A 12,940-nucleotide genomic window follows, 5' to 3' on the forward strand; every position below is an offset into this window, starting at 1 on the left:
AACTGTAGGCTCTCCTTAAAGACCATATAACAACAAAAAGTCAAGAGAATTATTTGGCCTTTTAAAATGTGGGCCTTGAATACAGAGAACAATCTGAGGGTTGTTGGGGGGGTGGGGGAGAAGGGAAAATGGGCGATGGACATTGAGGAGGGCACTTGTTGGGATGAGCATTGGGTGTTGTAGGTAAGCGATGCATCATGGGAACCTACCCCAAAACCCAAGAGCACACTTTACACACAGTATGTTAGCCAATTTGACGATAAATTGTATTTTAAAAAAATAAACAAAAATTTAAAAAATTTAAAAAAGAAAAAAGGATATTTCTTGAGTAATATAAATATAAAATATATAATATGAAATTAATATAACATAAAATAATAATGTAATACAACATATAGTATTATATAATGTAATATAAAACTAAGTTTTGTTTTGTAACCTCATAGTTGCTGATTCTATCTGCTACTCATTGCCTGAATTTGTATTTCTTTTTTATCAGAAGTTGAGAACTTTCTAGTGACAACAAAATTTTGTTAAAGCTATGAACAACATACAACAACAACAACATACATTATTCCACACTCCTTATTAAAGAAAGCATCCTTCAACATTAAAATTTTTTTCAAGTAATGAATAATCTTGATATTTTTGTAAATTCTTAATCTTAATTTATGTTAGAACACAATTAATCAAAGTTAAGACCCTTAGGAATCCATAAGAATTGATTGCTTACCAGGTACTGCATAGCAATAGAGCGTCGAAGAGGCCCAGGAGGTCCTATGAGAAAGACATCTTGCCCCAAAAGATCCTTCTGCATCATCCATCTTAGATGCTGAATTACAGATTGAGCCAGAGAGTCTGAAACTTCAAGCACGAAAAAACAAGATGAAATGAAATGCAAATCAGACTACTACTTATAAACCTCTAAGCAATCAAGGCATATAGTGTATTATGTTTTAAAAATATTTAAAAGGGGCGCCTGGGTGGCGCAGTCGGTTAAGCGTCCGACTTCAGCCAGGTCACGATCTCGCGGTCCGTGAGTTCGAGCCCCGCGTCGGGCTCTGGGCTGATGGCTCAGAGCCTGGAGCCTGTTTCTGATTCTGTGTCTCCCTCTCTCTCTGCCCCTCCCCCGTTCATGCTCTGTCTCTCTCTGTCCCAAAAATAAATAAACGTTGAAAAAAAAAATTTAAAAATATTTAAAAATATTTAAAAATATATTTTAAAAATATATTATATTCATCAATACATCGACCTGGTGAATTCTCACACTGCTTCACTGCTTTAAAACCATTGTTACCAATGTTAAAACAGGACAAAGCTTATGATATCACAAAGAATCACATAATATCACACTTGTTATTTATTTACTTTATTTACTCATTTTGAGAAAGAGGGAGTAAGAGAGCATGAGCAGGCGAGTGTCAGACAGAAAGGGAGAGAGAGAGAATCCCAAGCAGGCTCCGCACTGCCAGCATGGAGCCTGATGCTCAAACCTATGAACTGGGAGATCACTACCTGACTCAAAACCAAGGGTCAGAGGTTTAATTTAATAAGCCACCCAGGTGCCTTTGATATCACATTTAAAAGCTTACAAGAACATTCGAATGGTCACGTTTAAGTGTCACTAAAGAAATACAAGTGATATTCAAGGGTGATATAAGGAATTAGAATCATTATCACAATTCTATAGCCCAATGCTTTTGTTCTAAAAGGGACATGACTAAATCATCCCAGACAATTAATGATTATCACAGTCTTGAAAATTTTAAGAAAACTATATTATAACTTAAGTTGTCAATGGGTTGTGAGATCTTTCAAACTTCACAGTTAGAAGGTTTGAAGACTAACATGTGCAACTGTTGGGAATAGAAGACTACTTCATTCAATGCCCTTCTAAGTCTACTATTAAATCTGTCAATCTGCTCATCTGCCTAAGCATTTTATAAATGTTTGAATTAACACAATTAATTTCTGTTTGCTCATTTGTAAATCACTCAGTGACCCAGAAAGTGCATTCCTAGGTACATAAGAAAAACTCTCGCCCTTGTACATTGGTAGACACATAGAATAATCATGGAGTGTTATTCTAAACAAACTGAATACAACAAAGAAAAATATAGCTTATTAATTCTTTAAAAAATAAAAATACAACTGGAGACTGGAAGTGGATAAAATACACATGAAGGAATATTACATAACAACAAAAACAGAATGAACTACCACTACTTCTAACAATATTAATTCCCTAAAGGTATAGTATTGAGCGAAAAATTAAGTCACAGAATAAATCCCATATGATGCTATTTTTGATAACGCTCAGTAAACTAGCAAACTGAATTCATTAGAAATACATACATATGTAATAAAACAGTGCTTGAAAAGCAAAAAATCAAGAGAATGATAAACTGAGAATAATGGACACTTGGGCATGGAATCAGAGATTCTCACAGATAGCTTTAATGATTTTGGTAATATTCTAGTTCCTATACTGGATGTGGGTTACAGTTTTGCTTTATTATTGTGTTGCATTTTACACATAAACACACACACACACACACACACACACACACACACACACACACACGTATCCTAAAAGTCTTTTACATGTACTGAATATATTCCATACTTTTTACACTTTGTTTAATCACCCAGTGAGGCCATGAAAGAATTCAAACTAAGAACACCTGCCAAGGCTAACGCTATGCTTCCCCGACCACCTTCAACAGCACATTACAAGGGTAGTATCCCCCTAACCCATCCCCCAAAGCTAACATTTAATCATTGGAAAAAATAAAGATAAATTTCTGATTTTCTTTACCAGGGTGAGACGGTCAAGAACAAGGTTTGGGGCAGCCTGCTTGGTTTATCATGTCACTGGGATCACACCAAAGCATCTTGTAATCTCCCCAAATCAAGTGCCTCTATGTCTAAAAATAAGGAGACTCAACACCTGATCAGAGGTGCTTGGTTTCTCTCCTGTCCTCTATGAATCCTCTACAACATGCATAGGGAGCATATCACCCCCAAGGGGGCAAAATCTGAAGTTAAAGAGGGGTTGAAAAGAATTCTTAGATATTACAAGGGTCTGTTGTCCACTAAAGGGATACCATGCGTAAAAGATATACAGTATATCTGAGGTACTGACGTTTCATGAGACTGGGGAAAGACAATGGGGAGGGGGGAGGTAAATGTCTTTAGTAGAGCAATAATGAAAAACATATTGAGAAACATTGCTCTAAGACCTAGACCTCTGAGAATCTATCAAGGAGTTTCATGATGCAATGGAAGCAATTCACCCGAGATTGGAGATTCAACCTCATTTATAACTATCAAATGTCCACTTAACTATTTCCTTTCCTACTTCAGGCTTAAATCCACCTTTGTGATATATAGTCTACTCTTTCTTATTTCAAGATGAGTCAGTCTGCTTGCTGTTTAAGGATGACACAAGATAAAAGTTAAGTTCTAACTTCTCTATCATAAATTACACAATGTTCCCTATCCTACAGATCTATTATCTCTTCTTACACTGGTATCAAATACATAATTAAAAACATAAACATTTCTGGGATTTCTTTCTTTATATTTTTACAAATCTTCACTTACTTTGGCCACAGGCCTTCTCTACACTTCAGTGTCACTCCTTTGTATTCAGCTTTGGCAATGCGCCTGACCTTCCATTACCTGGACTTGACTATTTAAAATACGACATTTCCAAAGTTCTAGAAGGTAAAGCCAAGTTGGTCTCTTCAACTTCCTTCCACTGTCTATTATTTATAACTGTTGTAACTATTCATAATTACAGAGTCTCCATTTAGTTCTATATAGCTCCATTCCATTTTGAATGCCTTGAACTTGGAACTGTATACATTTTCAAGGCTTTTTTAAAGTTGAAGGCACCAGTTCCTAATCAAATGTGAGGTCTGCCTCTCCTAAGTTGTCAGTGTCGATGAAGTGTTGAGGTTTCGGAATAATATGTATATTTTAGCAAAGTCAAGAAGAATCAATTATGCCTGTATTTACAGAGCAGTTTGTATACCACGTACTTTCTTAAGTAGGAGAGAAAGGCATAGTTATTTAAAGCGGGAATTCTGGGAACTGAGTATAACTGCGAGGATGCTCATAGGTGTTCTTCCACTCGATGTGATCCTAATGTGTTGAGGACCGCTGGCCTAAGGCACATCTGACAATTCTCAGCAATCCCTTCCTTTCCTCTTGCCACTCAGTAGTGGTTCTCAACTAGTGGCAATACTGCCATCACGCTATGCCCGCCAGAGACATTTGGAAATGTCTGGGGTACTTCTGCTTGTTGCAAAGCCTTGGGGGACGAGGGATGACTGGGTGCACTACTGACATTTAGTGATTCTACATATGATGTCCAAGACAGTCCCATCTGCCCAGTATGTTAATGGCACCCTTGTTGAGAAATACTGTGCCTGGGTTGACATGTGTGGGTTTTTTTTTTTTTCAGGGTTTCTGTTGTTTGCATGCCACAAATGCATTATTTCTATTTAGTCACAAGTAAGCCCAGAGGAAGAGTTCCCCTTAGTTTCCCCTATTTTCTGAAAAATGACATTGTTAGGGAGGCAAGTCAAGAGTGATTACGTTCTACCTGGAGACTGAGATGTTAGATGTCAGAATATCTAAGGCTCTCATCATCACATTCCAATTCTACATAATTTTCTTAATATGTATAAGCAGCTTCTGAATCGTGTGGCTGGCCTTGCAATGCCATATCTTCAAGAAGACTTTTTCCTTTCCCTTATTTTTCTTTACCCAATAAACAGTAATAACAATGGTTATAATTTAGTGCATTCATTTCATGTGCCAGATAAAAATACAAATGACTTTTCATACAGGATCTCATGACAACCCTGGGATTTAGCAGACTATACTGTGTACAGATACAGAATCAAGCCAGACTGCTCAAATCCCAACTCTGCTGTTTACCAGCTATGTAAACTCAATCAGCTATTTAAACTCTCTGTGTTCAGGTTCTCCATCTGTATAACAGATATAATAAATGTACCTACTTATAAGGTTATTATGAGGATTAAGTTAGGCACTTAGAACAGTGACTGATAATAGTTAAGTGTCATACAAGAACTTCATTAAATATTCATTCCCTACGTTTTTCAAATAAGAAAATCAAAGTTCTTGAGGTGTAGTCTTGAGGTGTTCACAGTTTATATGTGCATAAACCAAGACTTAGAGCTCAGCGTTTGAGTTCAAAGTTTGCACTGTAGCCGTGATGTCCTATTGCCCCTCCAAAATCTTTTTTTTTTTTTTTTAATTTTTTTTTCAACGTTTTATTTTTATTTTTGGGACAGAGAGAGACAGAGCATGAACGGGGGAGGGGCAGAGAGAGAGGGTCCAAAATCTTTTTAACAGGCTCTACCTTCAGATCCAAGAATTTCCCTACAAGTGTGTGCCTCATGGGGGCTCCATCGAACTTAATGGAGTTGCTTTTCTGGCCATTAATTTTATTTCTTGGTTTTTGAGGATGTCAATGATACCATGTTTTTCTCCTTTTATTGAAATTTCTAATTCATTTTATTTTACATTATGTTATGAGAGGGCTGTTTCTCTAAAAAACCTCCCATTTCCACTTGCTCATATTTTAGAATAGTATATTTTGTCAAAGAAAATATTTAATTTGTCAAAAAATTACATTAAACTACTGAGAGAACGCATTATGTAGTGCCGTGTGGTGTCTGTGGTGTATTTTACATTAATGCTTGAAATTTGCTGTATTTTTAGGATGGCCTCAAGAAAACATGAGTCATACTTAAAAGCATTCTAGAAATAGAAACAAGATGTAAGACTGTACATTACGAACATCTGCAAAACAAACTGCCAAACTGCCACGCATAACCTAATATAAACACAGCCCTGTGCGCAAGAGAAATCCCTGACTTCATTGTTTTCAGGCACAAGATGCTACCTTCCAGGAGTCCACATAATGATAAACTGATGTCCAAATAATACCAGAGAGCTTGATCCTATAGTCTAACATTTCCTTCTCTATGTAAAAATCAAACATCTGGTTCATGTTGGGCTACATTCCTTATTCAATCCCTAGCCGATACTTGTTTTAAAAAAAAATGTGTACTATTTTTGCCCGGGCGTGTTCAAGGACTTTAAAATAAGTCTATTAAAGTAATCCAAATTATGATTTTCTCCCTCCACAGACTTCAATTTGTCATATATATAAAGATTAAAATTAACATTTCAGAAAATTATGCTAAGTTCTCATCCCATTATAATAAATCCTTTAAAACTAGTGGTGTTTCCTAAGCATCCGAAGAGGAAACATAATATAATGGAGGAAAAAAAAAAACAAAAAAAAAAGCCTTTGAAGCCAAACAGATCTAGTTGTGATTTCTCATCCTGTCCTTTATCAGTGTCCTTGGACAAGAATTCTGAATCTTCCGGGCTTTTCTTATTTTCAAAATAAAGGTAATAATACTTATCAAGAACGTCTAGTATGAGGATTACAGGTAAAGCACCATGTCAAACCCCTCAGCCAGTAAGAACCACGAATGGAATGATATTGAAGCCTTATCCTCGCCTGCAAAGTCCTCTACCTGGTGTGTGTCCTAGATAGCAGGCTGTACAGTGTGGACTCGGTGGTAATGAATGGGCTTCCGAGTTTATACTCAAACTACCTTCTGGACCTACATACAGCCCACCCCGAAGAGATAAAGGAGAATGAACCCGGTATTTACCATATCCCTGACTAGTAGAGCTTATGTCAGGTACCTTCTCATGGCATTTCATCTTATTCACCATAGTCGTCCTACAAAATAGTTCAGAAAGAATCTCAACACAGGCCTGCCACACTCCCCTGCATTCACTCCTGCTACCTCATCACAATGAGAGGTTTCAAAAGAATCGCAACGAATCTCACTGCAAGTACATGCTCATTTACTAAACTGTCACCTACCTATCATATATCATTCTGTACTTGGATATAATGGACAAGGGAGAAAACATGAGAGGAGGGGACACAATACAGTTATGTTTAGAACTTAAGTCCTCGTTATTTACCACACGGGCTAACTGAACTAAGAAATTACATCATTCACACAGCTACATTTATTAAGGATCTACTATATATGCTTAGCACCAAGAACAGCAAAATGAATACAAAAGGTCCTCTGAATGTGTCAAAGGAAACCACTGCATATATAGAGAGCCTCAGTTTACATAAAGCCATTCATCTATAATGTAGACTGAGGAGTCTGATCCAATATAGCTGTAATCAAAATTAAATGAGAAGCACAATATTGGCCAGCACAGTACTCAGCATAGAGAAGTTATTCAGTTTTTCTTAAAACGAGAAAAACACATCAATATACATTAAATACATTAAAGCATATCCATACACAATGATTAAGTGTCAAGTTGTTTATTTTTTGTGTTGAGATGTTAGAATATATATGCGTTTCTTGTACTTGCATAGAAAAATACAGGAAAGATACCCTAAAACTAATAACATGGCAAGTAATGTAGATGAAAATAGGAGTGAAACTGAGATTCCTCAATGTGCAGTTTTTTATATTATTTTGACTTCTGAACCATATAAATGTATTATTTCCACACACAAAAAGCTAAGTTACTTTTTTAAAGTCAAGTTTTAGAAAATACTTGACACAAGAAAATTTATATCATATATGGTTTTTGTGGAAATGGTCACAAAATAGCAACAAAGAATATTTTCTTAAATGATGTATGCAAATAGTCATTTTTTAAATGTTTTATTTTTGAGAGCAGGGGGAAGGGGCAGAGAGAGAGGGGAATAGATGATTTGAAACAGGCTCTGTGATGACAGCAGAAAGCCGATGAGGGGCTCAAACCCAGGACCTGTGAGATCATGACTGAGCTAAAGCCTGATGCTTAACTGTCTGAGCCACCCAGGTGCCCCACAAAATACTGTCATTTTTATTTTTATTTTGAAGTTTATTATATTTTTGAGAGACAGAGTGAGAGAGAGCAGAGGAAGGGCAGAGAGAGAGACAGAGAATCAATCCCAAGTAGGCTTCATGCTCTCAGCACAGAGCCCAACACAGGGCTCGAACTCACGAACTGTGAGATCATGACCTGAGCCAAAACCAAGTCATTGGCTTAACCAATTGAGCCCAAGGCACTCCAAAATATAGTCACTTTAAAAAATATTGGGTACGGGGCGCCTGGGTGGTGCAGTCGGTTAAGCGTCTGACTTCAGCCAGGTCACGATCTCGCGGTCCGTGAGTTCGAGCCCCACGTCGGGCTCTGGGCTGATGGCTCAGAGCCTGGAGCCTGTTTCCGATTCTGTGTCTCCCTCTCTCTCTGCCCCTCCCCCGTTCATGCTCTGTCTCTCTCTGTCCCAAAAATAAATAAACGTTGAAAAAAAAAATTAAAAAAAAAAATATATTGGGTACATTTATAAGATTCAACTCATAAAATTATGTTCTCTGACCAAAATTAAATTAAATTAGAAATTAATAATAAAAAGATCTTTGGGAAAATCTCCAAATATTTAGAAACTAAACAGCACACTTGTAAATAGCGCATGGGTCAAAGAAGAAATCCAAAGGGAAACTGCCAAGCATTTTGAGCTGAACAAAGGTGAAACCACAATATATCAAAATTTATGGCATGCCACTAAAGCAGTACTTACGGGAAATTTTACAGTACTAAATGCCTGTACTGAGAAAAAAGGAAGGATTGGGGAGCCTGGGTGGCTCAGTCAGTTAAGCGTCTGACTTTCATGATCTCATGGTCCATGGGTTTTCTGAGCCTGGATCCTGCTTCAGAGTCTGTGTCTCCCTCTTTCTGCCCCTCCTTTACGTTCTGTCTCTCTCTATCTATCAAAAATAAACATTAAAAAATACAGAAAAAGGAGGACTTCAAGTTAATGGCCTCAGCTTCTGCCTTAAGATACTAGAAAAAGAAGAGCAAGTGAAACCCCAAGAAATGAAATTCTACTGATCAGAACTTAAATCAATGAAATAGCAAACAAAATAATTTTTAATTTTTTTTTAAGGTTTTATTATCCATATTTGAAATAGATGGAGATAGAGCATGAGCAGGGGAGGGGCAGAGAGAGACAGAGAGAGAGAGAGAGAGAGAGACATAATCTGAAGCAAGCTCCAGGTTCTGAGTTGTCCGCACAGAGCCTGATGCAGGGCTCGAACCATGGACCGTGGGATCATGACCTGAGCCAAAGTTGGACGCTTAACTGACTGAGCCACCCAGGTGCCCCAAAACAAAATAATTTTTAAAAAATCAGTGAAACCAAAAGAAAGTTCTTTGACAAAATCAATAAAATTGACCAATCAGGAAAGACTAATCAGGAAAGAGAGAAGATACAAATTTCCAAAATCAGGAATATGAGATTGGGGTTGACATGAAGTACAGATACTACAAATATTAAAAGGAGAATTAGTGAATATTGTGAAAAAGTTTATGCCAATACATTCCAAGACTTAGATGAAATGGACAAATTCCTTGAAAAACAAATTCCTTTAAAAAATCAGCTTTTTTTTAGCTAACATAAGAAAAGGTAACCCCAATAACCATATCTAACGAAGAAATTGAATTAGTGAATAACCTTCCCACGAAGAAAACCCCAAGCCAAGACAGCTTCAAGGTGAAGCCTACCAAACATTTAAGGAAATTGCCAATTTTATACAAACTCAGTCAGAAAACGGAAAGAAGTAAATACTTCCCAATTCATTCTATAAGACCATCATTGCCTGAATACCAAAATTTGACAAAGATATCACAAGGAAGGTATTATGGACTGGATGTTCGTGCTCCTCCAGAATTCCCATGTTTAAGTCCTAACTCCCAATATGATCAGTAGTATTAGGCGGGGCCTTTGGGAGGTGATTGGAAGCCCTCATAAATGGGATTAATACCCTTATAAGAAAAGACACAGAAGCTTTCTCTGTCTCTCCACGCTTTTGGCCATGTGTGGATACAAGAGGTCAGCAGTTCACAACCAAGGAGAGGGCCTTGCCAGAACCCTACCATACTGGTGCCCTGATTCCAGACTTCTAGCCTCCATAACTATGGGAAATAAATTTCAGGTTTTTTTTATAAGCCACCCAAACTATGATGCTTTGTTAGAGCAGCTAGATCTAAGATGAAAAGAAAGCTGCAGATCAATATCCTTCAGAAATACAGATGCAAAAATTCCAAACAAAATTTTCTTAAACTAAAACCAATAATATGTAAAACCAACAACACAATACAACCAAGTAGGATCTACTTCAGTAGTGCAAAGTTAGCTTAACACTTAAAAATCAATCAAATATAATTCATCATATTAACAAACTAAAAAAGAAAAACCACATTATCGTGTCCAAGAACACAGAAAAAACATGACAAAATAGAATATAGGTTTCTAATTAAAATCATCTCTAAGCAAAGCACAAATGGGAGAAAACTTCCTCATCTTGATACACAACGAATATGAAACACCTATGCCTATCATACGTCAGAGTAAAAGGCTCAATGCTTTCTCCCAAGGTGAGAAATAAGACAATAATATTCCTTCCTCTGACCACTTCTATTCAACATTTACTGGAGGTACCAACAAATACAGTAAGGCCAAAACAAAAACAAAAAACAAAAAAACCACACCTTCCAGATTAGAAAGAAGTAGCATTTCCTTTATTTATATATAACAGAATTGTTTATACGGAAACTGTGATGAAATCTACCAAAACAAGTTCTAGAACAAGTGAGTTTAGCAAGGTGCCAAGATACAAGATCAATATACAAAATCAATTGTACTTCTATGTTGAAATTAAAAAACAATACCACTTACGATAACATTAAAAAATAAATACTTGAATGATGACTCTGAAAAAATATATGCTAGACCTGTACACTGAAAACAACAAAACACTGCTGAAAGAAATTAAAGTAGATCCAAATAATGTAGAGATACACCTTTATGGATTGGAAAGCTCAATATTATTAAGATATCAAGTGTCTCCAAAATGACTAATAGATTCAATGCAATCCCAATCCCAACAGTTCTTTTTTGTGGAAACTGACAAGCTGATTCTAAAATCATATAGATGCAGAGGACCTAGAATAGCCCACATCTTTGTAAAAAAGCAAAGATGGAAGACGAACATTACCTGATCTGAAGACTTATTGTAACACCATATTAATCAAGATAGTGAGACTTTGGTGTCAAGACACACTAAGAGATCAATGGAACAGTTTAGAAACGGATTCACAATATATATGGACAACTGATTTTGAACAAAGGTACAAAGGCAATTCAGTGGGACAATGATAGTCTTTTAAGCAACCGGTGCTGAAACAATTAGATATCTATATGCAAAAAAATGAACTTTGATCCATACTTATATAAAATGACCTTTGACCCACACCATATATAATAAATTAACTTAAAATAGATAATAGACCAAAATGTAAATTATGTATACAACTGTGAAGACATTTAGGGGAAAAAAAAAAAGAAGAAAATCTTTATGATCTTTGGTTAGACAAAGATTTCTTAGGTATGATACCAAAACCCCAAAACATAAAGGTAAAAACTGATAAACTGGACTTCACTAAAATTTAAAACACCTGCTCTTCAGGGGCGCCTGGGTGGCGCAGTCGGTTGAGCGTCCGACTTCAGCCAGGTCATGATCTCGCGGTCCGTGAGTTCGAGCCCCGCGTCGGGCTCTGGGCTGATGGCTCAGAGCCTGGAGCCTGTTTCCAATTCTGTGTCTCCCTCTCTCTCTGCCCCTCCCCCGTTCATGCTCTGTCTCTCTCTGTCCCAAAAATAAATAAACGTTGAAAAAAAAAATTTTTTTTTAAATAAAACACCTGCTCTTCAAAAGATACAATTAAAAAAAATTAAAAGACAAGTCACTGACTGAAAGAAAATACTTGTTCATCTTATATCTGATAAATTTCTTTTACCCAGAATGTATGAAGAAATCTCAAATCTCAAAAGAACACAAACACCCTAATAAAAAAGTGGGCAAAAGATTTAAACAGACACTTCACCAAAGATATACAGATGGCAAGTAAGCACATAAATAAGTGTTAAACATCTGTAGTCACTAGGAAATGCAAATTAAAATCACTATGAGATACCATTACATACCTATCAGAATGGCTGAAATTAAAAAGACTGACCATACCAAGAGCTAGCAAGAATGTGGAAGAACTGGAATTCTCACACATCGCTGGAAGAAATAGAAAATGACACAACTACTTTGGAAAACAGAATGGTAGTTTCTTGAAAAGTTAAACATCTTCTGTGTGATACAGCCATTCTACTCCTAGGTATTTACACAAGAAAAAAAGAAGTACTATGGCCATATAAAGACTTATACATGAATGCTCAGTGCAGCTTTGTTTCAAGAGCTTCAAAATAATAACACTGATGTCCATCAACAGATGAATGAATGAACAAACTGCAATTATTTCCATACAATGAAATACTAAGCAGCAATAAAAAGTTATAAACTATTGACACACGCAACATGAATCTCAAAATAACGATGCAAAGTGATAGAAATTAGACAAAAATTGAGTATATATTACAGAATTCTATTTATATAAAATTCTAGGAAATCTGAACATATCTACAAAGCAGATGAGTCATTCCCAGAAAAAGGAGGAACCAGGGGATATTCTAAAGAGGCACAGGTACACTTTGGGGGGTGATGAATTTATTTGATCAATATTTTGACTACGGTGATGTCTCATGGTTACATACTTATGTCAAAACTTGTGAAACTGCACATTTAACTATGTGAAATTTATTGTATGTAAATTATACTTACTAATATTATTTTTAAAAGACTAGAATAACACATTGAAATGTCAACAATGTTCTTATAAATGATTTCAGTTTTATCCTTTCGTTTCTCAGTATCCCAGGTTCTCTGTATTGATGATGTTTTATTTTTGTAAT

The 12,940-nt window shown here is 36.2% G+C and overlaps 1 protein-coding gene across 2 annotated transcripts in view; it reads right to left on the reverse strand.

Moving 5' to 3' along the window:
- The window catches only part of VWA8 (von Willebrand factor A domain containing 8), a 364,304-nt gene that overhangs the window by 316,297 nt on the left and 35,067 nt on the right, over nucleotides 1-12,940 (reverse strand). For both annotated transcript variants that reach the window (XM_086711392.1, XM_086711387.1), the window contains one exon: nucleotides 734-864. In XM_086711392.1, the coding sequence (XP_086567518.1) occupies nucleotides 734-864 (131 nt within the window). The remainder of the gene's footprint in view (nucleotides 1-733; nucleotides 865-12,940) is intronic.

The sequence above is a fragment of the Puma concolor genome, chromosome A1, assembly GCF_028749965.1.
Source record: "Puma concolor isolate L17-30 chromosome A1, mPumCon1.1.hap2, whole genome shotgun sequence".
Classification (NCBI taxonomy): domain Eukaryota; kingdom Metazoa; phylum Chordata; class Mammalia; order Carnivora; family Felidae; genus Puma; species Puma concolor.